General features: G+C 37.0%; 1 protein-coding gene across 12 annotated transcripts in view; it reads right to left on the reverse strand.

Moving 5' to 3' along the window:
• The window catches only part of myo6a (myosin VIa), a 136,139-nt gene that overhangs the window by 98,819 nt on the left and 9,663 nt on the right, over positions 1-27,657 (reverse strand). For all 12 annotated transcript variants that reach the window (XM_024290722.2, XM_024290720.2, XM_024290718.2 and 9 more), the window contains exons 2-10: positions 18,051-18,185; positions 14,771-14,840; positions 13,515-13,588; positions 11,041-11,170; positions 10,536-10,641; positions 10,275-10,330; positions 10,104-10,201; positions 9,209-9,373; positions 3,396-3,476 (exon numbers count right to left, since the gene is read on the reverse strand). In XM_024290722.2, coding sequence (XP_024146490.1) covers positions 3,396-3,476; positions 9,209-9,373; positions 10,104-10,201; positions 10,275-10,330; positions 10,536-10,641; positions 11,041-11,170; positions 13,515-13,588; positions 14,771-14,840; positions 18,051-18,167 — 897 coding nt within the window. In that variant the 5' untranslated portion in view covers positions 18,168-18,185. The remainder of the gene's footprint in view (positions 1-3,395; positions 3,477-9,208; positions 9,374-10,103; positions 10,202-10,274; positions 10,331-10,535; positions 10,642-11,040; positions 11,171-13,514; positions 13,589-14,770; positions 14,841-18,050; positions 18,186-27,657) is intronic.

A 27,657-nucleotide genomic window follows, 5' to 3' on the forward strand; every position in this document is an offset into this window, starting at 1 on the left:
AAAAAAAAAAAAAAAATCTGGTTACTATTTTGTGCACATCAGTTGGTAACCAGATTTTTTTTTTGCTTTATTTTTTTTCAGTGTCCCTTTAGGGGCTCCGTACCTTTGGAAGTAATTTGCACAATCAGTATTTTTAAAAACATGTTTTCTAAATATTCCCCACCATTTGGTTGAGAAGTCAGTTAAATGGTTAACACTTGCAGTATATCCTGGAAAGAAAACAACTTTACAATAAATAAATAAGTAAATAAGATACATAAATGCTTCATTTTCTTTGTTTGAGCCCATTTTCACATTGGAAAAATATTGAACTAATACAAAGACATAAATAAACAAAAGTCACTAGATGTTTCAGGACATCATAGCTTTTTTAATGCATGATTTTATTTTGGGTACATATTTTTATAGATCAAATTCTATTTACTAAAGGCAGGATAATGTTTGTCACATTTAGCATGAGATCGTCTGACTTCATAGATTTCTGCCGATTTTATCATGTTGGCCGAAACAACATTACTGCAGCTGGCACATCAAAACACCTGCAGGACAAAATAAAACAAGTATGCCATGATGTTGGAACCAAGATGTAACTTCTAGGCTGAAACTTGGTTGAAAACAAAAAATATATATCTTTTTTTCACCTGGTTCACCCAGTGGCCACTAGAGGATGGTTCCAATTATGATTGGATGTCATCGTCATGAAAACTGCACTGGAAGGGTAATTTAACTGAATTACTTCTTTTCAGAAGTCTAGTTAAATTGGATCATTTTACATTGTAGTGTGTGAATCGAGACCATTGACAGAGTAAGTGGGAATGGACTGAGCCACCCCTCCATTTCATATTTTAAATGAAATACAGTCAATGATCAAAACTGACTTAATTGTTCAGAAAGCCTCCTTGAGGTCACTCCTCAAACTGCATCTGGCTCCAGGTACTTTTTCTGTCTTTCAGCTGAGAAAACCAACGTATGACAGAAGTTATTGTTTTAGGAGGTATGAATACACAAGACATTTTTATAAACCCTTTTTGTATTTGAGACTAAGCTTTACTTTTATGACATTTCGTTTTGAACCAGACGGAGGAAAACGGAAAAGTGGGTTAAGTTGTTGGAGGATGATTAAAGAATCACATGAGAGGGGCTTCAGATTACAAACAAAAAGAGCCAACAAGTTGAATTCTGTCACTTTTTTTCCCCAATAATCTTCACTGGATTATTTAAGGTTAAACAACAGAAACAATTGTTCCCTTAGATCACTTTAACCAGTAATAAAGTAGTTAAAAATACCTTAATTGATAAACCAATAAACATAAAAATAGCCTCTTTAGCACTGGTGTGTAACTATGATAGCTAGCATGAATGCAGTGAGCTACAGTTTAGGATCATCTGATGGGAGTGCGGGGCTTTTCCCTGCTGAACCTTTTCAACTCTGTAGCAAAAACACAAGATTGTGTGAAAATCTTGCAGGACTATTAATCTATCACAGCTCATCTATTGTCTATTTGCCTTTCAATGGATCTAATAATTAATACAGCTGAATAGAAATACATGTCAAATAGGCAAACAGTAATGGAATATTTGTGCATAATTAAACAGATGCTAAATGTGAGGGTTTTTTAATGCACTCCATTAAACATCTCCGTGTTGTGATGCAGCTCTAGGGTTTTCTGCTAATTAAAATGTTGCCATTTGATTATGAGAATGCAAGAATGAGCAGATTATAAATGCAGAGCTGATTGGCAGAAAGAAAGAAAATAAGAAAAAAAAATAAAAAAAATAAACAGAAAGAAACAGTTCTGCTTAAAAAAAATCCAAGAGCTCTTTTGCTGCTGGAGGGATGTTAATGAGGTTGGTATCTGCGATGTGGCAGGAAAAGAACAGGCTTTTAGAAAACATCTCTCTGGCTTTTTCTCTTTCCGGGCACTCGAGGTGAAACATTTTTCACATCAATGCAAGAAGAAAAAAAAAAATAAGTTTGTTTTAAAAAAAACGTTTCTGAGTGACAGCATTCAAAGAAGAATTTCTAAAATTAGTAATGACTGCTGAGACGAAGTGAGTTTCTCTGAGTTCTTTCTGTGTGACCTGATTGAAGGTGTGCTGATCCAATTAGTTCAAATCAGGGGTCCCCAAACTTTTTCCTGTGAGGGCCACATAACTGTTTTTTTCTTTGATGGAGGCTTTTTAGGACAACAGAAAAAAATGTAACAATCACAGCCTAAACTTAAACATTTATGGTTTTCCAGAAAGTCACACATCCAAGTTTCAAATAATTCATTTCTGTAATCTTCATAGAAAAAAAATACAAAAACATTTTAAAAACTAGATATATAGCATTACCTGTGATAATGCTAGTGTGAATGCTGTAAGCTGAATGTGGTCACTGAAGATGCTAGTGCTGATAAACTGAAGATGCTGAAATTGATGGCTGAAAACACTGAAGCTGATAGCTAAAATATTAGTGAAGTGGCAAATTAATAAAAAGAAAACATCAAAAAATTCTAAATCAGCCAAAACAGCTAGCATAAATCTAAAATATTAGCTAAACTCCAAGTAGCCTAACAAGCCTAAATTAGCCAAAACAGCTAGCATGTAGTTGAATTATTAGCTAAACTCCAAATTACTCTAAATAACTGAAAAAACCTTACATTAGGCAAAACAGCTAGCCTAAGAAACTAGAAAAATGTCTAATTTAGCCAAAACAGCTAGCATAACGGTAACTAAACCCCAATTTAGCCTTAAAAACGCACTGCACCTGTTTAATTTATATTTGATCCTCTTTATCATTTGTATTTGCTAACAACACTTAACATTTCTAAAACTCTTAATCACCCATAATATTGTGAACAATAAAAATAAACCTTTGACTTAAAGACAAGTATAAAAAAAAAATTTTTTGGGGTCGTTACATTTCTACCTCTTATTACCAACCAACCCCCCCTTGTATTGATTTTTCTCACAGATTGTCCAGTTCAAGTCATTGAAATGTTTCATTGCAATATAATAATAAACTTAAGTGTTCATGATTTTCTCTGTGAAGTGCCAGCACTGTTCAGGGAGGACGGGCTGTAAATCTGACAGAACCTGCAAAGACACAGAAGCTGGAGGCGGTGAATCGCAGCAAATCTGCTGACTGCGGTTAAACAGGAGCTAATGGGGTTTGCAGAGTAAATGTTTCCTTTCTTACAGCCGACGGAGTAATTAAACCTTTTTCTTCTCCCTAGTTTGCACTATAATTTATTCAAACAAGGGAGCAGATTTGAAGATCTCGGGCCTTAAAACTGAACCTTTAATGAACAAAAAATAAATATCTGGATTTTGTGCAAAAATGTGCTAACACAGTGGAAGAAGTCCCTGAAATCTGTTGGGTAAATGAAAGGACAAGGTTCATACTGTACCTCTGAGCTCTTGCGATTCAGCAGAATCTGCTCATTCGTGTCTTTGGAGGCGAAGTAGCGAGTGCATCCTCTGTTCAGGTACTGCAAAACAGTAAAGAGACCACAAAGCTGAAAATAAATCATACCGAACAGTTTGTGCAGAAAAATGTCTTAAATCAGATAAAACAAAGAAAACTGTTATTGTAGACGAGTGCATGACAGCACAAATCTGGTTGAAGAAACTGAAAAATGTCAAGGAAAAAGAAACTGCTCAAGTACTTTAACATTTTATTCAGAAAACATTTAACAACTACAAAGTTCATTAAAAACCTGCAGTCCTTCTGACAAAAGATGATTAACTCTGCAGGGTTTGAGCTCCAGGCCAAACGTTCTCACAGGGAATTATTATGCGGTCAGAGAGGTTCTTTTCCTGGTAATTGGCAGCTGTTTTGAATTTCAATAGTTAAACTCAACGATGGCTGTCAGCCTGGAAATTAGGAAAGTCTGACAGCAGCTTTGAGAAACGTTTAACGGTTTTCCCTGAAAATAAAAAAGCAGGATAATCATGTACAGTTGTTCCAACAGCGGCCACCGATCTAATCAGCCATCAATAGTAAGGTCCAACTCCAATGATATTTTTTTATTTAAGAAAAAAAATGTATCTTTAAAAAGCCTGTTTTGTTTTACAAGACATATTTTCTGCATCATTAGAAATTGACCTCAGAGTTGTGGGCGCAGACGTTAGCCTGCACTCATTTCCCATCAACCCTTTGTTTAGACTCTCTCCTGCTAGCTTACACCCCCTTGTAATTCCAAGTGTGGTAAAGAAAAAAAAAAAATGGCGAGTAATATTAGCGCTATCCAGTCATACACTTTTGATCCAGATTCCAGCCCAGATGAGGAAAATGAAGACATTCATGGATCTATTTGTGTGCAGGTGGATGCATCAGAATGGAGACTTTAACTCGTCCAAGTTCTTTCAAACCGCCAGTTTTTATCTGCTCCTGATTCAACATGATTTGAATAAAAAATATCCAGAAATGCAGATTTGATAGTTAGCATATGTTCTCCATTATGAGAAAAATGCCACAGGAACATGCAGGTCCCCCCACCCCAAACACAGACACACAAATACCCGAAAAAAAGAGCCACCGTAGCTGCCTGGAATATTTTGAAATAAGTGTTTTTTTAATTTTGATTCTCAAGTATTAAATAATGACCACTTAAGACATTTTTTTTAAATAATAACTGTGCTAACCACTGCACCAACACTTTCCTCCTTCTATCAGTCTTAAAGTTTAAAGGAGCACCAACAGTGTCAACATCCTGCACCCCTCTTCCTCCCCTCCACCTAACTTCGACAGTGGCTGTGACAGGCAAGGGGGGGTGGAGCAAAAATATTGATTGTATCAAACTTTTGAGCTGAGTTTTTAACTATTCAATTTCTTTAAAAATAAATAAATAAACAAAAATATTGTAACTTGGTGCCCCCTCAAGCAGATGTCTGCCTTGGCTGCCTATATTAGGCTGCCTATTTCTAGGACCGGCCCTGGGAACATGTTATTTTTATTGGAGTGAATATTTAAAGGGTAACCAAACCCTAAATCAACTTTTTTTTTGGCTGGTGACCTCTTTAAATTGGGCTTTAAAAGTGCTGTCTGTTGCCAAATTTCTGACAAATTAAAATAAAGCTGTTTAATTCTTGGAAATGGTCAAAATAATGTCTGTGTGCTGCCCCCTACAGGTTAAATTGAGGTATTAGATTTGAATTTGGGGATTGGTCAAACCATTTAAGTTCCACATCATGTCAGAAGTCCCACATGATCTGCAGCTCCAGTAATAGTAACAGTCCTGTTCTCTGACTGGATTTTCACATTTCGACTGTGGGTGGAGTCAGTCTCCAACTTCCCTGTTTGGTTACCCTTTAAGGATCCATGATGTCCTCATTCTATAAAACAGGAAACCAAACTGTAGGATTTAGTGCCAGCTAGAGGTGAAGTTATCTGTGGATAGAAACGATTTTTCTCTCATTTTAATGAAATTCCGTGTCAAGAAATACATAGTGAGATTTCTACCTGTTTTTCACATAAGAAAGTAGCGTTTCAGATCTGCAACAGTATTTTTTTTTTTGTTTTTTTAGCTTCAGCACTTTGAGAACCTCCAATTCCATTTGTATTTGCATGGAAAGCCAAGCCGCCTCGCTTGTAATTGATTCTGTAGCACTTTTAATGCTTTTCCACCAGCTGGCCTCCCCTACAGAATGCAGGAAAACAAGAGGCCGAACTCCCAGGTGCCTCCCCCAGGATGTGAGAGGAATATCGAAACGGGACGTCTGATTTGGCTGACTGGAACAGATGGACATAAACAAAACCTTTCATTACGCCGTAAAGCCTCGGTGAGGATTTCATGCTCAGTCAGCCCTCCATCTCCGCGTGGCAGATTCCAGATGTCATGCATTCTTCTTTTTCTCCTTTTGTTTTCATCCCTTTGAATTGTTTTTTTTTCCATCTCTGGTGTTAAAACTAAAAAATAAATAAACGGAACCCTTCTGAATCAACCTGAAGAGGACAGGGCCACAAATGTGTTTACCGCCGTAAATACTTTCCCGCTGACCTACCAACGTAAATCTGAAACAGAAGTTTCAAACTCCCGGATGTTCACCTCGGGGCTGCTGTTGTTTCCTCCATCACTGTGTTCTCAACATGAAGAAGACGTTTATTTAAGGTTCATTTGTCTTCAGGTCTCTGTCATATCAGTTAGTTTTAGAGGCGTCCTTCCTATCAATTTTTTTCAAGTGTTTTCATTTCCTTTTTTAACTGTGTAAATGCTGACTCAGCATTCACACTATAGTGATCCTGCTTCTCTTTCTAGTCTGTCAAATTCCATTCGTTTTTTGGAACGTAAAAACTCAAGAACGTTTTAAGCAATTTCTGCAATCCTGGTTTCAAAACGTTCAGCTTGTTCAGGACGTGGGTGCTTGCACTTTTGGTATTTGTATATTTTACGGTTTTTATGATTTTACGCAATTCATGTAATTTTTTGGCCCATGTTAAGTCAATGGGAAATTTTTAAAATTCTTTGTGCACTTTGAAACTTATGCAATATTTGTATCTTAACGTCAAGCAAGGTCAGGACATTAATGCTACTGACGTTTTTAAGGCTGTTTTGAGAGTAGCTATTATTTTAGCAATATGCCAACGTTTTGAACTAATTTGACATCTACTGAAATTTTCTTATTTTTTTGCTAATCTGGACTGTAGATAATATTTTAACATCATGCTAAAGTTTTTGACTAATTTGGCATCTACTGTGGTATTTTTGGCTGTTTTTGAGTGTAGCTAATGTTTTAACAACATGCTAATGTTTTTGGTTAATTTGACATCTACCGAAGTTTTTCCTTTAAACTCCCCTAACAACATTTTTTTATTTTCTTTAAATGTTATCAGTGGGGTTTTAATTAGATCTGTGAAGTTTTTAACAAAAATTCGACTTCTAAAATGTCTTTTCTTGTTGATCTGAAGCCTTCTTTATAGAAAAAAAAAATCCCTCTGTGTGGGCGTGGCTTATGGTGCTGAGCTGTGTAGCCCCGCCCCTTATACCCCCAGACATGATAGCGAGACAGACTTAAGCCCATAAAAAATAAAAATAAAATAGAACATGACCATTTAGGCTGCATTGCAGCAGCAGCAGCACTAGCTGGGGCTCATAACTGATAACCCCACATTTGATCAGACCCGCGGACGAGCGGGGCTGCAACCCGCCACTGGTCGCAGCTGCTGCTGCAGCTCGCGGCTCCTCCGTGGACAGCATATTTGTGACACCTGATGGTACTTTACCTTTCAGTTTCATTTTAAATACATGAGGAAAACTTTAAAAAAAAAATCCTGCCTTAGACGCAATTAAAATATAAGCGGACAATAGAACCCGCGGTCTCACTGCATGAAGGGGAGCAGGCATGAATTTATATCACAAAATAATAAAAGCATCATTAAGGCCTTTCATTGAATTACAATCCTTTACAGTACAGAAGTGGGACTTTATATTATTTTCTCCGGCCTCTACAGCAGCATCCGGGTTAGCTAGCTACTGTGACGTATGAAAGTTTCAGGAATCCAAACTGAGTTTTTCAGCCACACTTTTGAGTGATAGCGACTTAAAAGGTGAAAGACTCGGAAATGCAAACACAAAATGATTTCTTATGATTTCTTTTCTCTTTCAGAAGAAAAATGGCACAGATACATGTTAAAAACTCAAAAAACATGATTTTCATTGGAGGGGGACTTTAAGGATAATTTTGAGTTTAGCTAATATTTTACCAACATGCTAGTTTTTTAGGATAATATGAATGCTATAAGGTTTTATTTATTGAAATACTAAAGCAACTTTAGCACTATATTCAAATAGCATTAGAATTTTTAGCAAATCCCCTCAACAATTAAAGCAAATTACTTCAGCAAACAACTTTAGCAACTGCATTCAGCAAAAAGCAGTCACACCTGGATTGTTGTAGTTAATGCAACTTTTCTAGTTTAAATTGTGATCTTTTTTTAAACACTTGGTTTTAAACGTGTTTTTGTGGCCTTAATTACAAAACATTAAGCTGAAAATGGCGTTTCTGAGTAGTTCTTAATTCAAATAGTTAAGAATCAGGGGAAGGAAAAAACTGAGCTTGAAAAAAAAGCAAGCTCTCACAAGCTCTCTGGTCTAAACTCTAAGTAACGATGAGAGAAAGAGGGGCGGGGTTGCTCAGCAACAATAGACCCGCCCTCAACTCAGCGTTGAATATTTAATAAAGTCCTTCCGCTCTACAGAAACTATGTCCTCGAAAAGAACACTAATTTTTTTTTTTTTTTTTTACATTTTGGCTGAAAATGGCATAATCATAATTAATAGATTACTATTAAAATAAATCAAAAGATGATTTTAAAGCTCGTATTTTTTTATATTAATATTCTTTTCTTGCATCTTCCAGTTTTCTTAAAACGAGAAAAATAAAAAAAAAGGAATCACCTTGAATAAACCCGCTCAGCCCCGGCCTCATTTTTAATCAGGTGAGACTCCGAGTTAATGATTTCTGTCAAGCTCAGGCCTTGAAAACAATTATTGGAGAACTCAATAAATCTGTTTCTAACCCAGCAGGGGAAAACTGCAGATATGTGAAGTCGTTAGACGCCTCTGAAGTGACAGCAAGAGGCGTGATAAGCTGCAGGGGAGCACTAGCAGAGCAAGCATCAGCACTTTAAAGCACAGGTGAGAACAGGTCCTGAAAGGAGGGGCTGCCAATGTAAAAGAAAACTCCCAGAGGATTTTTTTTTCTTTCATCGCCACAGATGAGAAGAGGCGTCACAGCAGATCAAAGAGAGCTGGTTCAGGTTCTGATTTTTGATTTTACTTTGCTCCATGCTCAAATAACATCTCAAACCTGCAGAAAACTGTTTTTTATACAAACTCTCGGCATATTAAGAGAATAAAGTTCTGATGTCAGCGCGCCAGACAGCCAGAAATCTATATTCAGAGTGAAGACGAGCTCGTATCTGAGTCTGGGGTTCTTTCAAATCCTGCAATTACTGAGAATTTCTCAACAAACCTGAAGGTAAACCTTTAATCCTCCAACATTCTCCTTTCAGCACAGGTAGAAACCCAAGCAGAATGTGACTACTGGTTTGAGTGAAGCTCTACTTGAAGTGGTGCTGCCCTCTTGTGTTCAGAACAGGATTTTCCCAATACTTTTGTGAATTTGTGGTAAAAACCACTACGAGAAGCGGCTTTAAAGCCCAATTCAAGAAATGAGGAGAAGCTGAGGACTTCTATAACTGCTGTCTGAGTGTCCGTACCCTGAACGTGTCCGGTGGGCTGAGGTGGAACTTCTGTCGGATCTCTTCAGGGGCTCCAGCACACAGACGGTAGAAGATGTGGTAGTTCCTCTCCTCTGGGCCTTGTGTGCATATCCTGGACTTCTCCAGCAGGTAGTGGGAAACAAACCCGCCCACGACAGCGTTCTGCCGAGAAGCAAAGCAACAATAAACCTTTTCAGTCCTCACATTCTGTTATTGCTGCTCTCTGCAGCTACAGGCGTATTGAGCTGTCTTAAGAACAAGAAGATCAAACAAACAGAGCTTTGAAAGATTGACAACAAAGGGAGGACAATTAAAAAAAAAATGGAACCAAGAGAGTTTTGATCAGACACTGAAATGAACATGTTTACTGGTCAGCAGAGACTAAGATAAAGGAGCAGCTGCTGGGAGTGTGGATTCACATAAAGTTGAATTTGTAAAAATGACAGCTTTGTTTAACCAAAATTTGTTAAATCATGTCGCGTCTGTTCCACTGACTTAACATTAAACTGGCCGCCTCAGGTGATTCGAATGACAGACTGGTGGTGTGACTGAACCCTTCATAGGATCAGTTATGGAGGTGAATGCAGGGAAGAGGAACAGTGATTAGAGCGACCAGGAAAGAGGTGTAAAGGAAAACCACAGAGGAAGAATGTAGTGACGGAGGACATGAGGGGGGTTGAGAGAGGAGAGGATTAGATTGAGGGGGTGATTCGATGTGGCAACCCCTAAAGGGAACACCCAAGGGGCAAAGGATAGGTTTTCTGTAAAAACAGGAAGTTTGTCCAAAAAAAAGCGTAAACAGATAAAGTTCTGAAACTCTAGCCAACGGGAATCATTTTTAATTCATAACTTCCCGTCTTCTGTGGATTTATGTAAAAACACATGGAAGCACCTTCTCGTTAAAATGGATTTCCACAAACTTCCCGAAACGACTGCTGTTGTTGTTCCGGACAGTTTTTGCGTTTCCGAAAGCCTCCAACAAGGGGTTAGCTGCAGAGAGGAGAGAGGGGAGAGTCACAAAACCAAAAGAGAAAAGGAGCTGAAGAGGAGAACAGAGTGTTACCTTCCACTATCCTCTCATCTATATCCTGGCCTGTTCCATACGAGGTTGTTAAGTACCTGAAAAACCAAGAGAGTCATTATTCTGGGTTACAGAAATCAATTTAGCAAATCTCCAACGAGTTATTGTCTTCTTTTAAAATTATTTGCATTTAAAAATGCTCTGAAAACAATTTTAAAAACACATTTTACAACAGAAAACTGAGGAAAAGCTGCAGAAAGAGGAATAAAAAGACAGATTGATGCAGAAATCTTGGTGGCACACCTGAGTACAAACTTGGTGTTTTCAGTCTTGCCGGCGCCAGACTCTCCTGAGACGATGATGGACTGACTCATCTTCAGGACCTTCATGTCCCTGTACGCCTTATCGGCTGAAACGGCACACAGGCGGATTAGGCTGTTAGATTACTGTTCTCTGCCTCAAAGGCACAAACCTGACCCCAATAATCAAGCAGATATCGAACGCAGAACTTTAATAACTGCAAAGGTCCCGGGGAGGACCTGAGCTCAACTGGAGGACAAATCAAAAAGAACAAGAAAAAAAAAATAAAAGAGGAGTCACTTTTAACATTTATGCTTCAAAAAAAGATTTTTTTAACATTTTCTTTTGTTTACAGTTAACTAAAAAAAAAATTAAAATAAAGGGAACACCTATACAATTTAACGTTACTTCAAGTCAGTCACATTTCTGTGTAATCAAACTGTCCAATTAGAAGCCCTTTGTTACACCAAACAGAACAAAACCTAAGGGGGAACTAAAGTTTACCCACCGATGGCATAAACGTGTGGCGGCAGCGTCCCCAAAGACCGCCCCCGGTACTGTTTGATGGTCTCCGACGAGTAAAGCTTTGGGATGTCATAGTATGGATTGATGGCGATCAAAATGTTGGCTACAAACGTCTGGCAGAGGAAGAAAAACAAAGACAACAGCTGATAAAAGTGAACAGTTTTTACAAATATAAGCTTATGTTCACTTAACGGAAGGGCTCAAACTGTATTCACAGCTTTGATACATCATAAATGGAATACTTTGCCAAATAATTAAATTATCTGATGTTTTAAATGTTTCAGAAAATATCAAAAAAATATTCTAACATTGGTGACCATCGAAATCCTAAACATCTTGCTGGTGTTTTTTTTAAAGAGCCACTCTAATGGAAATGGAGTTTTTGACATGCTCTTGAGACATTCTTCTGATGGTGGAGGACATCAATAAAGAAAATTAAGATTAAAACTACATTTCTGAGTATTTCTTTATTCAAATCATTTAAAACAGGAGCAGACAAAAAAATGCAGTTGTAAAATAAGGACACGAGGAGCAGGAGAATCACACGATAGTGATTCTCCTGCTCCATTCTGTACGGTTTTCTGCACGTAAAAACTCAATCAAACTTTCAGCAATTTCAGCAATCTTGTTATCAAAACGTTCAGCTTGTTTAAGACATTACTGCTTGTATTTTTGGTATTCATAAACTTTATAGTTTTTGAAATATTGAGCAAAATATGCCCCGTAGGAAATGAATAAGAAAGCCTTCAAATTTCACATTTTATGTAGAATAGCTACAAACCTTTAAATATATTTATGGCTATGTTCTCATCTTTCATAGTAATCAAAAAAAATGAGTTTAGCCAATATCTTAGCAACATTCCAACGTTTCCAATTTGTTATCTACTAAGGTTTTTATAGGTCAATTTAGATTTTAGCTTGAATTTTAGCAACAGGCTAACATTTTGACTAATTTAGTTTACTGAGGAATTTTAGGCTATTTTGGAGTTTAAGTGGTATAAGCAACGTGCTAGCTATTTTGGCTAATTTAGCATCTTTTTTAGGTTGTTTTGGGCTAATCTGGAGTTTAGCTTCTATTTTAGCAGCAGGTTAATGTTTCTGACTAATTTGTTATCTACAGAGGTTTTTTTCTTGGCCAATTTAGAGTTTAGCCTCTATTTTAGCAACAGGCTAACATTTTTTACTTTGTTTTCTGAGGAATTTTAGGATATTTTGGAGTTTAGCTAGTACTTAGCAAAGAGCTAGCTTCTTTGGCTAATTCAGAGTTCATGTATTAGGAATTTTTAAGAAATTTTAATACAAATTTTTCAGAAATTGAGGTCAACTTCAGCGCTCTTTCATAGTTCTTTCACAAAATTTCTAGTTTTAACACATTTTGCAAATAGTTTTTGCGTTTTCAGCAAATCCCTTAAGCAATTAAACTAAATTTAGCAAAAAGTTTCAGCATCTTCAGCCATTATTTTCAGCCAAAAGCCTTCACACTAGCATTATCGCAGGTATTGCTAGTGTGAAACTTTTCTAGTTAACTTTATTTTCATCTGCTCCTGATTCACAAAAATTTGCATAAAGAAATATTCAGAAACTGCTTGAATCTTCATTTTCTTTACACATGTCCTCCATCATATAAATGCTCCAAAAAATGTTGAAAACAGCAAAATATTTCTATTGGAGTGGGTTCTTAAACCTTTTAAATCCATTAAACACCAGATAATAGACATTTAAGTCACTAAAGTAGTGAGGCCCTGATATTCCCTCTCTAAAAGGCTTCTAAGATCAACATTATTTAACGTTAATTAAAGTCAGTAAGCAAGATCTTACAAATGACTTGTGTTTTGAAAAAAGATTAAATGAAAATAAGAGGCTTCTTGATGTAATTATGCCACAAATTATGTTTAAAAAGTTTAAACCCTAACACAAATCGACAACATTGTCTTTTCTTTTATCTCAACAGAAGAAGGCGTTCTGTCAGATGGCAATTCAGTCGTACTACCCAGAATGGACACTAGATGTCAGTGTGGATCCATCTCTGTCCATGCTGACATCAGCTGCACCCCCTCAGGGCAACACACACCTGGGCCCTGTGTGTTTAGGTTTGAGGCAGAGCAGCCCTATTTTACCAATTTTAATGTTACGGCTGAAGAAACAAAAGCAGAATAATCCGAGTCTAAACAAGCTGCTGAGGCACGGTTAGATCTGCTGCTACGGACAAGAGATGGTCTGATGGTCATTGACCTACATAACATGCAGAGTGGCATCAACCCGAAGCACAAGGGCTGAAAGTAAAAACTCAGATCATCTAAAACATTTCTAAAACTGAAAATTGTACATTTAAAACAAAGAACATAATGTAATCAAATTTTCATTTAAAAGGTCATATTAAATAAGTAAGTCTTAGAGATATTTTGACATTTTAAGTTCGTTATAAAATAAGCTTGCCCTTCCAAAGCTAGTACTTACATAAATCTTGTCTTTGCTGTATCTCACTCGAATGTTGTTGAGCAAAGTGGCTTCATTCAAGTACATGAGAGAACCTGAGAAGCACAAACCAAGAAAAAAGTCACATCTTTAATGAATCCTTTAAGAAACATTACTCATAAATGTTTTTAATCCATTTTTATATCAAAGGGCAATGTGAGCAAACAAGAGAAAAATCTCAATCAAATCAATAGTTGATGTTTCTACCTTTTGCCCTCAAACCAGAATCAATTATTTTAAGTTCACTAGCACAAAAATAAAAAAAGACAGGATTTGTCAGATTAGAGTCAGTTTGATCAACCAAAGAAGTGATAGTGACCATCAATGTCACATGTAGGTTGAAACCCGATCATGAACTGAAACTAAAACAGCTTCAAACTGGATAAGGAGCAGCCAAACTTTATTACCAAGGTGAGGCTATGAAAGACGGTTTCGTGTCATGGAAAGACTGAGCACCCGAACAAGACGTTCTACTGCATCTGCAAAGGTTTTACCAGAGCGAGATCTCAAAGCAGACTGGAAATCTGGACTGTAGACACAGAAGAAACTAAGGGTGTATTCAGACACATTTGGTTTGCTTAAAGTGAATCAGAGTTCATTTTCCTCTGATAATGCAGTTACGGGGAGGGTCAAAACAAAAAGAAAGATGGAGGTGCTGTGGTTTGCAAATCCTTGCCAGGATTTTTCACTTATTCAAACTTCTTATTTCACTAATTGTTTTGAGCGTCTTTATGAAGGCCAGGTTCAACACTTTACTGCAGCTTTGGTACTGCTAATCACCGGCTACGGTGGCCATTTTGGTTCAGTTGTTCCGGTCTCTGAACAGACCATATTCAGACTGAGTGAACCAGAGTTCAGTCCGAATGGAAATGAACCAAGACCACCTCGAAAGATGGGTCTTGGTGCGATTCCTGATCCCAGACCAGGGTCCTCTTGCATTTATTCAGACTGAAAACTTGTCTCAGATTATCCGGGTAAATTAATTCTGGTTCACTTAAAGCAAACCGCATGTGTCCAGTCTGAATTCACCCCAAACGAAGGGTTCAGAACCCGATCCAGACCATTGGACTTTTCCAGTCCCGAGTACACTCTTAGTGCCGCAGGTGAAAGACACATCAAGGTTATCAGTAGATATTGTTGAAAGTATTTTTGTTAACTGCATTGTGTATATGTAATGCATGTTTTTAATAATGTGGTGAGAGTAACAGGAACCGAGAATAAACAGTGAAAGGCCTTACAGTTATCCTCCACGTGTTTGTCAACATCATCCTCAGCGGGGAAGACCTGGTTTATGGGAGCCAAAAAAGTCTGAGGAGAAAAAAATGATCATGAGACATCTTTAAAAAAATAACAAATGTGATCGCAAACCTTTATTAGAGACTAATGATAAAGTCTCATTTATTTGACTTGAAGATTTTTCTCTTTTTTGACGTTTAACAAGAAAAAGGGTGAAAAAAGAAGCAAAACACTTTAATAAAAGATTCTTTTTAGAAGGTCCTCTTTATGTCTCTCCGGACGTGGTTCAAACCAACAACCTACCGAGGATTTAAACTCCAGACTAAAGTCATTTTGTCTTTGAGCTAGACGCCTAATAAAATCAATGTAATAAAAGACATTAAAACAAACACACGGAACATAGATGTAATTTAATCTTTCCATTTACTTTAATTTAATGTGGAAAATGGCCACAAAAATGTTTTATGCATTTTTATTTGAATAAAGAAAATAAGGTTAAAAGCATCACAACTATAAATTTTACTTTATTTTTTCTGTTTTTTAATCTTTTAAAAGGAAAGGTATTCTTATAAATAAACTAAATGATTGATATTTTTAGATAAATAAGATACTACAAGATGATCTTGAAACAAAAATCTATTGCTCCATTAACCAACAACAGGATGTTTTTCCAGACCAATCAGATCTTTTAAACAGACTAATTTTTTCAATGATCGGAGCAGTAATATTCCACACTTTTTTTAAAGTTGTAAGCAAATGTTCTTTGAAATTAAAGTTCAAACCTGTATTCTGTAATTCATCTGCTGCCAAGCTTCAAGCGTTTGACAACTCCGTAACATTTGTCAGATGTTATCAACACAGAGGTTTGCTCCATAATCTGCATTCACTGAAGCCTTTGCTGCTCCAGTTTTTACGTCTCACATTCTTCAAGCCGAAGTGACCACACTGAGCTCATTCTGAAGGGTTTAGGAGGACACGTGACCCCGGTGTTTTTGGAACGCAGGGGTGTGTTGTATTTCTACGATTTAGAAAAAAAAATGAAAGTAGCGGCTTCAGGCTCTCTACCTTTAAATCTGCCTCTGTCCCCCAAGGCTGCAGTGAGTGCCAAGGTGACATACAGTCCACTCATTCATTCCAGTTGTAATGTTTTCCAAATTCTCTCTGGAAATTAAATGGATTCTATATTAAAGAGCCACGTGAGGATAAGTGAGGGGATGACGCAAGATGAATAATCTGACCTTTACATGAGCACAGCTTATTACATAGTTTACTTACTGCCACTAAAACATTGAATATTGAAAAGAAACTCAAAAATCACTTAAATACATATATATTTACTTTTAAGGTCACCTCAAGCACTTGGGCACAAAAGGACAAAGACTCTGCTTTTATCATGAGAGAGCAGTAGGTAAGACACTGGCACCAAGAGGCTGCAGACGCACAAACTGGACCTTGTGTTTTTTTCTCCACTCTGTTACAGGCCTCTGCTGCAGCCCGGAAACTAACTGACAACAGATCTGTGTGCAGTGAGGTCCATTTATTGCTGTTTTTGGAGAGAAAAAAAAAGTCGGACAACAAAGAAACTGAGTCGTTGCCTTGGAGTCATCCTCCCAGGAAGTCATTTTACTGCTTTGGTTGTTTTTACAGATTTACATTCTGAAAGCTCCTTTGAGTCAAATAGTTTGAGGACAAATAACCAAAACTGTTGTGTTAGTGGGAATAAAGTGACACAAATAAAACCCTTCTGCACATGGACAGCCCTTTCTCAGATAAAGTCCTTTATAATCATCTATAAGTTCTGGCCAAAGATCTACCGCTAAAATAAAAATAGAAAAACACAAAGAAAAAAAATTGGTAAGTGAAGTTTCACCTTAAAGGAATAAAATATAAGTAAAATGCAACTTAAGTCACATAACACATCACTTCATGGTGCTAACGCCCAAAGATCAGAGTTATAGAAATGAATAAAAGTCTCAGGATATTCTTCCCTAAAGACCCACTCCACTCATCTCTAAATCTGTTTCCAAAGCACTTCAAGTGCTTTTTTTGTTTGTTTGTTTTTTAATGATGATTATGTATTTTTGGCCAAAATAATAAAACTTTTGTCATTTTCAAGGACAGAGGTGTCAAACTGAATCGCACAAGGGCTGAACCTAATATTACTGGTGCAAAAAAATAAAAATAAAAAAGACTGTAGTTTTATCTCTGCTCCTGATTCATGACACATTGGCTAAAGAAATATTAAGAAATGCAAATTTATCTTTCTGTGTGTCCTCCATCATGAGAAAAATGCCACAAGAGGATGTTAAAAACACAATTTTCATTGGAGTGGGTCTTTAATGCAGTGAAGTGAAGAAAGACAATGAGACGGTTTAAATAGCTACATAAAAGACTGTGGTGAAACTGCAGCAGAAACTGCCAGCGGTCTGAGGAGACGGACTGTACTGAACAGGCGGAAAAGGCTTTTACAAATTAGAATCAATGCAGTTTCCCTTTTAGGTAAGTAGGCACGATTTGACAGAGCAAACACAAAGTCACCCTGAGACCCACGGCTGCATTAAACCATGGCAGCACGGTGATTTATTGGCTGACGGTAAACAGAAGTAGTGAGGAACATCTTTCAGAGAAAAGGCTGGAAGAGCGGCCTTTACTTGGAAAAGTTCAAAGACTGTCAGACAGGAAGCTTTGCTGGCTCCCACACTAATGGTGTTAGAGTGACATTAAAAGCTTCGCCAGAGCCCATGTGGGTCACTATTCAGCGGAAAGTGAACTTCCAGGACAAAGGGAAGAGCAACATAAGTATTTGTCTTGTTGAGAGGAGCCACTTGATCAGTGACGAACTGTAATGGAGCACATTAGACGACCAAACAAAAGGTGCAGCCTGGAGGTGATCTGTTAAAGTCTTGTAGCTTCACTAGGTGTACAAGGGTTATTTATTTATTTATTTATTTTTAAACTCTGTTGGTTTTCCCACTTGATGATGATTAGTGATCAAGAGAGCAACGATGATGTGACTTGCGATAACTGAACAACTAGTATGACAAAAAAACATCATTTCCATCTCACTGCAGCAGTTTTGCTTAAAAAAAGTCAACATAACTTGAATTATATTTAAAATACCCGAGTCTACATAGGAGGCAGACATCTAACATAAAGGGGCTCCTTTTGATTGGTCACTGAAGTCAAGGGCTCTATGCGATACGTGTATCGTTTAGGCTAATACTGCGATGACGATACATCAGTGATTTATTGAGCAGACCTAACCACGCGTGTCAACCGTACCTTTCCCTTCTGCTTCAAAGGTTCGATGGTGAGGCTGTCCGATCCGATGTCCACTATGGTCCCCAGCTGGAACCCGTCCGTTGGGTGGGGAGCCCACACCGGCTTCCCATCCTCCATTGCACTTCAGTGAAAGCTCTGAAGAAGAAGAAAAAACACTTAGAGAAATGCTGTTTTAGGGGAGGGTTCAGAAACTGGAGGTTGAGGTAGTGTGGATATTTATTAAAGAGTGACAGAATCAAACTCCATGGAGACTGCTTTTATTGACAACTAACCATAACTCTCTCACTATAAGTCTGTTGAAGGCTACAGCCTTAAAGATTTTCACAATAAATGTCCAGAAAAAATAGTGTTCTGTGCTTGAATATAATTTATTTCTCTGTTTTTTGAAATATAATTTCTAATGCATGTGCACCCATATCTGATTTAACATGGTGACAAATTTCACCCATTCTTTTAAGAGTTTTGAAACTCTTATTTTGTATTTAAGGCTAAAAGAATAAAAGAATGCCAAACCATTGATCAAAAGAGCTAATAAAAAAACAAACACAAAGTTGATCCACCATGTGTTCAACTCTCTAGAGATCTGCGGCGGCCAGAGGACGGACCACAAAGCTTCCGAGTCAAAACAGCAGTGGATCGTGTTACTACGGTGATACTGTTACAGAGAGGGCTGTTCTCTCCAGGGGTGAACCGCCACTACCTCTGCTGGGACGAAGAAGGCACCAGAGAGGCAATTTTACTTATTTGCTGGAGTGGAAAAAAACGTGACAGTGATATTTAATAATCTGGGATAGCTGGTTGGCATAAAAGTATTTAACGTCAAAGTTATCTCTATTGTTGAGATAAACCCAGGAATTAATACAGGAATTAGGACTTTCAGGCTTGTGAAAATGCAAAAAACTGTTTTACATGAAAACTACTAAAGAGCCAAAATTAATAATCTGGATTTTATGAGTACAACAAAAGATGACAAAATATCATAAAAGATACTCAGAAAAAAATGTCAATAGACATGATCTACAGTGGTTAAAAATAATTATCTTTCAAACCAAAACTTTTATAGAATTCAAACTTTAACCTGTTTATCAAATGAAGAAGCCATCAGCTGTGGAAAGTGTGTCAAGGTGTGAGGTATTACAAGAGCTAAAAAAAACGACTTTATTAATGATTAATAACATGTAATGGTTTTCATATTGTTGGCAATCCTCACTCATTCATGTCTGTCTCTGTTGAAGTTACAGATTAAGTTTATATTTTCAAACTAATTTCTTTGGGTTTGACTTTGAGTTCACAACACTTTAGTGCTAATTTGTAGTGCACACAAACACACGTTTGCATGGTCTACTTGATTATAAAAATTAGCTTTCAGCTAAACTAGTTTTAAGTGTCGTTTTCAGCGAGCAGAGTCAGCCTCCGCTGATATTTTTGTTCATACAATCTTTGAAACAAAAATGCCGACCATTATTGGAGGTATCCAGTTCTGATCCAGATTCCAGCTCAGACGAGGAAAACAAATCTGGAGCCGCAGGTTGCAGACACCTGGACTGGGTCTTAAAGGAATTAGCCTCCTAGCCAATTTTTATGTATGTTCCAACCTCAACTGTAATAATAACCTTAAAAGTTACTGCTTTGCTACCAAAAAATCCCTTCAAAGCCACAGATCTGAGATTCCTTCATCCACACAACTGTGGCCATTGAGAAACAAATTACAGCTGCTCGTTCCCATGGGGCCTCCAGCCAAACTGCCAATTCAATAACGGCTGAGTTTTCTGAGGCAACTTAAAATAATTACCTTTCAACAGTGCAGCACTGAGGTCTGCACTACCAGACAAACAAAATCAATTAAGGATATTAAAGTTTCACCCTCTGCTGCACTCGGGGCCTCTTTTATCAGAGCAGCCTGGCAGCTCCTGAAGCTGCAGGACAGCAGGTGCTTGTTGCATCGCTACTGAAGGTCAGCAAAACCTACTAACCCGCTCACCACCACATTCAAGAAAACTAAAAATATTCACAAATGTTTACGATTTCATTCAGCAAACATTCTTTTGACATTTTCAATTTAGAACGTTTACTGTTCTAAACATAATGCAGTCTCTGAAATCCTATAAAAAAATGTTAGAGCTTAAACTGATGAGTGCTTTTAAACTGTAAGAACATTTCAAAGCTACAATATTAACGGCATTGTAATTAAAAATCTCAGACATGCACCTTTTGTTGTTTTTGGGATGCCTAATGTTAAGTCACTCCCCTCAACACTGGAGGTGTAGCTCAAGATTCTCTCGACAGCTGTAGCTCTTCACAAACGTGATTCCAGCGAATTCTGAAGCAGAGAGAAGCAGCTTTGAGCTGATATGGTGCACTTAACGTTAGTGCAAAACGTTGATCACGTAAAGAGATATGATAGATAAACTTTAAGGGTTAAATGAAACCACGCCCCATTTCGTTTTTCCATTTACTTGATATTTTTAACCCAATAATTACAGTAAAAATGCGAACCTTTATGTAAAAACGTCTGGCTTTATTGATTTGAGAGTTTATTTCTTAGGAAAATGAGTAAAAATCTTCAGCCATTTTTTAATTTTACTGTATCATAACATTAGCATTCCACTGCTACATGTGACTACCACTTATTGTTTACTCTCCTATTGATAATGGGGTTTTGGCAAAACTTTCCCACAATTCATCAATAATCTAAGTCTGCACAAACCTTGATCTTAACCATAAGCAGAGCTAGTGCAATATGGAAAAAAATTGGGCATCATGGTTCAGATTATTTAAATCACAATAACGATAAATATCACAACATATCACAATAACTATTAGTTATTCTCTCGAAAAAAATTAACAAAAATGTCAATATTTACTTTTCTCTGACTTTTTTTAGTAATATGTCACTGAATAGTTATAAATAAGAACATTTTTAAAGTGCACAAGTTTCCAGTTTCTTAGGGCGAAAACACATTTTCCACAAAAGCTCAGTAATAAAAAATAAAAAAATAAAAAACAATAGAAACAATGGAAGAGCACTGAGCAGAGCAGAGGTAAAAACCAATGCACAACAGCTATTACTTCCAGAGCTTCCAGAGGGTGAAAATACCAGATCAAACCTGCTTTTACACATACATGAAACAAACATCGCCTGCAGCACTGCTCAACTATTGAGCAACACCAATAAAAATGGCTTCAGTGAAAGATTAAAGCATCCCAGTGGATTTTTCCGCTTCATCTTAGTTGTTGCTGAACTTTACAGCCTTCCTTTAACCTGTAAATGAGATAACGCATCTCATTCAAAAGTGTCATCACTGCTGACGGCTAACTAGACAAACCTGCAACCTAGGACCTGATTAATATATGATATTTAGTTTATAAAATCACTTTCATTTTTAGGGATTCATCCGTTAGATTAGAAAACATTCCAGCTAGATGCAGGTTTTCAGCAGCAGAGCTGAGCCCAGACTGAAGCACTCACAATATATATTTTTTCTTGCAATCTATTTTTAATTCCCTGTCCTAAATATTTAATTACTTCATACAACTTTAGCTCTACAGCCAACCTGGATCCAGCATGCTCTCAAGCAATATACACAGCCATTGTTGGATCAAACTTAAGCTGAAAATGAAAGAAAAAGAACATCTGATGAGGATTCTATGGGCAACTTTCGCTTAAAGAACTACAAGTATTTAAAACTTTTAAACCTAACATCTTAAAATAGCATTTTTAGCAAACCCCTTCAACAATTAAAGTAAATTATGTCACCATTTTCAGCATAAAGCTTCAGCATCTTCAGCAACTAGTTTCAGTAAAAGGCATTAACACTAGCATCATTACAGCTAATGCAACTTTTTCAGTTTTTTTTACTATTCACCGAGTTCTTTACAGTAACTTTTTAAAATAAAAACATTTTTATTTTCTTTTAACCAGTGAATCACAATTGAAGGGTTAAAGAGCCACATGTGGTTCCCCAGACCCTGCTTCAGAATTGCCTCGAAGAACAGAAAAATGCAAGAATATGATTTATATGACTGATCATCTTCACAGAAAATAGAACAATGTGGGGTAAAATACATCAACAGCTGCAATATTGTGGCTAATTCCATTAGAACAGGGTTTTTGTCTATGTGTTTTTTTGGAAATAAAGAGTTTGCCTGACCTTTTTCTCCACAAGAGTTTTGAAAGTGTGGTTATGAGCTAATACGAGCTAAAAGAAGTTATTTCAAAGTAAAAACCAAGAGGATTGGATGAAGGTGAAATAACAGCTCGTCACATCTTGTGTCAAATCTGCAGCTAGCATGAAGCTAAAACGTGTAAAGACAGAGGGAACAATTTGGTTCCATGTTTAATGTCCATGTTGGTACCTTTATTTTGAAGGGCTGCTTTATTTTTAATGCTCATAATGATTTCACTTTTGTTTCCCGCCATATATATACTAAATAAATAAAAGCCACGAGCCCCTCAAAGGTCGAAAATGTCTCAAATAACTTAAGGCCAAAGCAGATGCTTTTATTTTGGCTAACTCTAAAGCAGCTAGTTGAAAGTGAATAAGTAACCATCTGGACAAATGTCAGGATTTTTTTCCCTCCACGCTTTGCATGCATTACACATTTAAGCAGCTATTAAGCTTCCTCAAAGCAGAAGTTTGAGCTTTGGGCGACGCTTTTCACGGGAAGTGCTGTTCGGGTCGGCCTGCAGTTTGTGTGTCAACCCACTCCTCAGCTGACAAACGGAGGATTGTTGCGTGTGTGTGTCATCGCTGTGGTGACCACTCAGTGGGTCACGTGGACAGCAGAGGGCTGGCGGTGAGCTCAGGGACAAATCCCCGACAGCAACCGTCTCTTTACACTGCGCGCAGGAGAGCGAGCACGAGCAACATCAATAACTAAGGTCCATTAGTTTAATCAGTGGCTTATGTCCGACATTCTCTACCTTGTTACAGGAATCATCCCCTCTCCTTTATTTTACTAAACTTTGCTCAAGGTGTGTCACATTCTTGAAGGCATGGACCTGCTGTGGTCCAACAAAAAATAGCTAAAATGTACTCCATTTAGTGGAAATCAAAGAGCAAAAAGGTTAAGAATCATAGTTTAAAAACACAGAAATGAAAAATTAATGAACAGAAAAAAGAATGGATAGATTCTTCAAATTAAAAACACAAGTAAAATATTTCAGAGATTAAATAGAACATTTCGGCAAAAATTCCAGCCATCTGACCTTTAATTAGCAAATAGTTTACCAAAAGAGGAATAAAAGATATTAGATACATGCTGAAAAATCGATCGGGCAGCAGTATCGGTTAGGAATGTAAAAATTAAATATGTATCGAAGGTTGATCGAGCAACTGCAGTATCGCTTAGAAACCACAGAAATGAACAAAATTATGTTGGTTAAGAGGTATAAAATTAATCAAGACGTAAATAATCATTTTCTGGGACACCGTAGTTGTTCTGGGTTTTTTTCTGTCTATCTTTTTGTGCTCATGCGATACAAACAAAAAGACTTCGCTCATTTTCTTTAGGGTTTTGGACCAAATCATAATGTTTTAGTTATGAGTCTAAACCTAAAGATAGACAGATTTCTCATAACTATAAATTATAAATGGCGACATATTTCTCTTTCATGATGCCTAAAGCAACACCCCCCTCCCCCAGCATCATGCTCCCACCACCATGTTTAAGTGATATTACAATTTTTAAGGATGGAAAACAACCACTTTTAAAATCAACTAACAGATTTCATCTACTTGTTTGTTTTTTTTCCTTTTTTTCTTCATTTAACATTTTGAAATATTGTGCTTCTGTGAAAAATGTTGCATTAGGTGCACATGTTTTTGTTACAACACATGTGAGAGAACATATGAACTTAAAGTAAAAGCATTTTTTTTGTTTTAGTTCCATAAATAACACATGTAACAGCCAAATCCATCAGTGGATTGAAAATCTATGGCACAAAGTTGGAGAGCAAAATAGGAAAACAAATATTACAAAATGCTTCACAGCTGTTGCTAAATTGTTTATTTAATTAAACTTTTCTCCATCAAAAGTAGAAATGTAGATCAGCTGCAAGAGAAAAAATTATCATATGCTGAAAAAACACAGCAGACAAAGAACATTTTTTGGTAAGATTTGTTTTAGTAAAGCTTTCTTTTTCCACGAGTCAGCATCATTTGTGATCGTTGTCCAGCAGACTTGGGAGTCGCAGGCTGCAGCTGCACCTTCAGATCAGGCGAGTTTGAGCAGCCTGTGTTCAAGAAGCGCCAGCTCCCAATTAATTGATGGAGCAGAAACACACTTTGTCTTTAACAAATATCTAAAAGGATGACTCATATTGAGTCAAAAACGGTTTTCACATTGACCCAATCCATACAAATGCAAGCAGAGACGTGTTTAAAATCCCTGGAATGCTAGAAACTGAAGTGCTGAGTCATTTCTTCCTACTCTGTCTTGATTTAAAAGGTAGAAACAGAAATTAAATTTTTGGAAACTTTACAGTCCCACTCCACTCATCTTTTCAGAAAAAGCATTTCCAGTGGTCTCCTGATTATAAATATTCCATTTTAGGCAAAATTTGTAAAAAAAAAAAAAAAAAAACCCTCATTTTCTAGGACATAGTTTCTGCAGAGCGGCAGGAGTTTTTAAGAGATTTACCTTTGAGTTGTTGGCGTGACGGTTGGCTCGGAGTAATCCTGCACTCATTTCCCATTGTGCCTTACACTCGCTCCTGCTAGCTTACAGCACCTCACAACCCCAACCTAACATTAGTGGTGAGACAAAAATGGTGAACAATATTTGAGCTATCCAGCCAGAAAGTTCTGAACCAGATTCCAGCTCAGAAGAGGAAATCAAAGAGATTTAAGGATCTGCCAGTGGATGCATCAGAACGGAGCGGAGCAGGAAGACTGTAGCCCACCGATAGTAGTTTGTAAGTAATAACTACAAGCTATTTCAAAACGGCCTTTTGTCATGTCCTCCTGCGGTATTACTACGATTTAAATACATTTAAATAAAGAAATACTCAGAAAACAGTTTTAACCCTAATTTTCTCTATACATGTCCTCCATCATGACAAAAATGCTACAAGAACACAATTATCATAAGAGCGGGTCTTTAAAGTGGTTTAAATCAATGCAACATGATTTAATCTTCTTTAATTAATGCAATCTTTGTTTTTCCCCTTTAAAGCATGAATATTAAAATTTTCCACCTGTATTCCATTGTGCATCTCAAAGTAGAAGCTCATTTCTTCCAAAATATTTTTTTAAATTAAAAGTACATTTCTTTAAATCTTTAGGCTTAAACAAGAAGCCACACTACAAATCTTTAGTCATTTTTAAAAAAGCAAAGTAAAAGTTAAAGGTCGAGCCGGCCTGTTGGACTGGACAGAAACCGGCGCTTGATCATTTCAGCAAACGCACTGACTTTCTGAAGTGCTGATCTTTTACAAACTCGCATTCATCCAGTTTAAAAATTGACAAGTGTCACGCTCCTCATGTCGAAGTCTAACTCCAATAAAATGTGTCACCGGCAGCTAAAAAGTTGCACATTACAAGAGGACTGAGAGCGCAGGTGACCCCCGTCAAAGCCAGCGCTCTCAGCAGCTTTCCTCACAGAGTCGAGGAAACTCTGCGCACTAAGACGGACAGTCATGAGCATTCCACATGTGTGGTCTAAAGTGCTGTTTCACTGTGACTGCTAACAGCTCCTACCTACATGATGATGTTTCAAGTGTTATTCTTCTTTTGAAAAAAAGAAAGAAAGACATTTATTGCAGCTTTCTTTTTCTGAAATGTATCCATAAATCAGGATAGTAAAACTTCAGAATGTGTAGGAGGACTATAACACAAAACAGAGGCATTGAAACTACATTTTTAGGGCTGGGTTTATAAAATCGATTAATCAATTTGAATTGATTTAAAAGTAACAGATCAATAAACGATTCATAAAAATATACTGATTTAGCACATTAAGCTAAAGTCCACTAGCTTGATGCTAATGTTTAATGGCATTTCCCATAGGACGGCTAATGCTAACACTCGACACTGACAAAATGAACATATTTATAAACTCACAGGCATGAATTTTCTAAACTGTTTTAAGGAAATATTTTTAAAGAAACTATTTGTGTTCTAAAACACAGTTTTTGCTCATACTTACTTCTTCTTTTGGAATAAGGTGCAATTCTGTAACGCGACTGCCACCTAGTGGCCAAACTGAAATGTCCTCCAGGAGAAGCAGAACAATGTTCACAATGTTAATGATCTGAACATTTTTGTTAGAACTTCTCCTTTAGAGAAACCATGTATGCTGTTAATCCCATTATTCCACCAATACATTTTACAGTATGTGAACTGGATCAGATTAATATAAATATTTCAAAACATATAGTAGATTATTAATGTATTTCTAAAAAAAAAAAATTGTATAAATGTATAAACTCAGAGTTGAATTGAGAGGATCGAAAGAATAGAAAAAAATTGGAATCGAATTGTTTCTGGAAAATTGTTATCGATACCCAACCCTAGAAATTTTAGAAAGTTTTCTTAATTTGGTCTAAATTCTACAAATAAAAAAAGGAGAAACTATCAATTTAAATAGTGGCTAAACAGCTAGAACTATAAAGTAGTTAATTTAGCTGGACATATTTCCAAATTAGGAACAAAAAGACAAAAATAGAGGCAGAAGTCTTTGAAGGTACAAAACCAGCGTGAAGCTTCCTTTGCTTCTATATACCAATGTGACTAAAACTACACATCAAGTGAGTCAAAGTTTTGCAGAGACAAACATTTGCTTTCCTCCCATATCCCATCTTCATGACAGTAATCCCACACCGTGAATGCAGCAGCGTCCTCACAGCCTGTTGTGGGTTTGACACACGAGGACATTCAGCAGACATTTGAAGCAGGAAGTGTCCAGCATGGCAATGGCTCCAGTCAATTGAAAGAGTTGGATCAGCTCATTTGCTTAATAAAGCTAAACAGACGTGGAGTGTTTGGATAAAGAGGGGAGAAAGACTCGGAATCGGTAATTGTGAATGACATAATTTTCTGTGGAAGTCCTCATAGCAACCAGATGCGTTTAAGCAGAAGAGCAACGGATTAAAGTACCAGACAAAAAACAACAACTGCATCCAAAAGTGTGTAAATACATTAAAAGTTCAAAGGCCCTAAATAGCTAACATTTTTACAACTTTCCTCAGTAGTCAAAGTTAACCCTGTGTGCCCTAAAAACATGCTTCTTTATGATTGTATGGTGAGTTGAAAGTTTGGGCTTTTCCATTTCCTCAGTCATCCAGGTTTGCGTTTAACTGTGTTATTATTTCCAAAGTTTCTGCTCAAGCAAATGTTGGCGTCAAAAGTTCCTGACCTCGAAAGTCAAAAGTTCTCAATAAAGCAGCATTGTTAACTTTGGTGTATATTTTTTTAACCATATATTAACTTTTGCTTATTTTCGTATTTTGCATATCTAAAGTAAACTCCTGTCTGGGCCTGAATATGCAAACAAGCTTGCAGACAATAACAACTTGTAACACCTGACTGCCGGGAACCATGGCCTTAAATAGAGATCTGCAAAGGACATTTAATGTTTTAAAACAAACGTTCTGGTCCAACACCAG

The sequence above is a fragment of the Oryzias melastigma genome, linkage group LG24 (genome assembly GCF_002922805.2).
Source record: "Oryzias melastigma strain HK-1 linkage group LG24, ASM292280v2, whole genome shotgun sequence".
Taxonomy (NCBI): domain Eukaryota; kingdom Metazoa; phylum Chordata; class Actinopteri; order Beloniformes; family Adrianichthyidae; genus Oryzias; species Oryzias melastigma.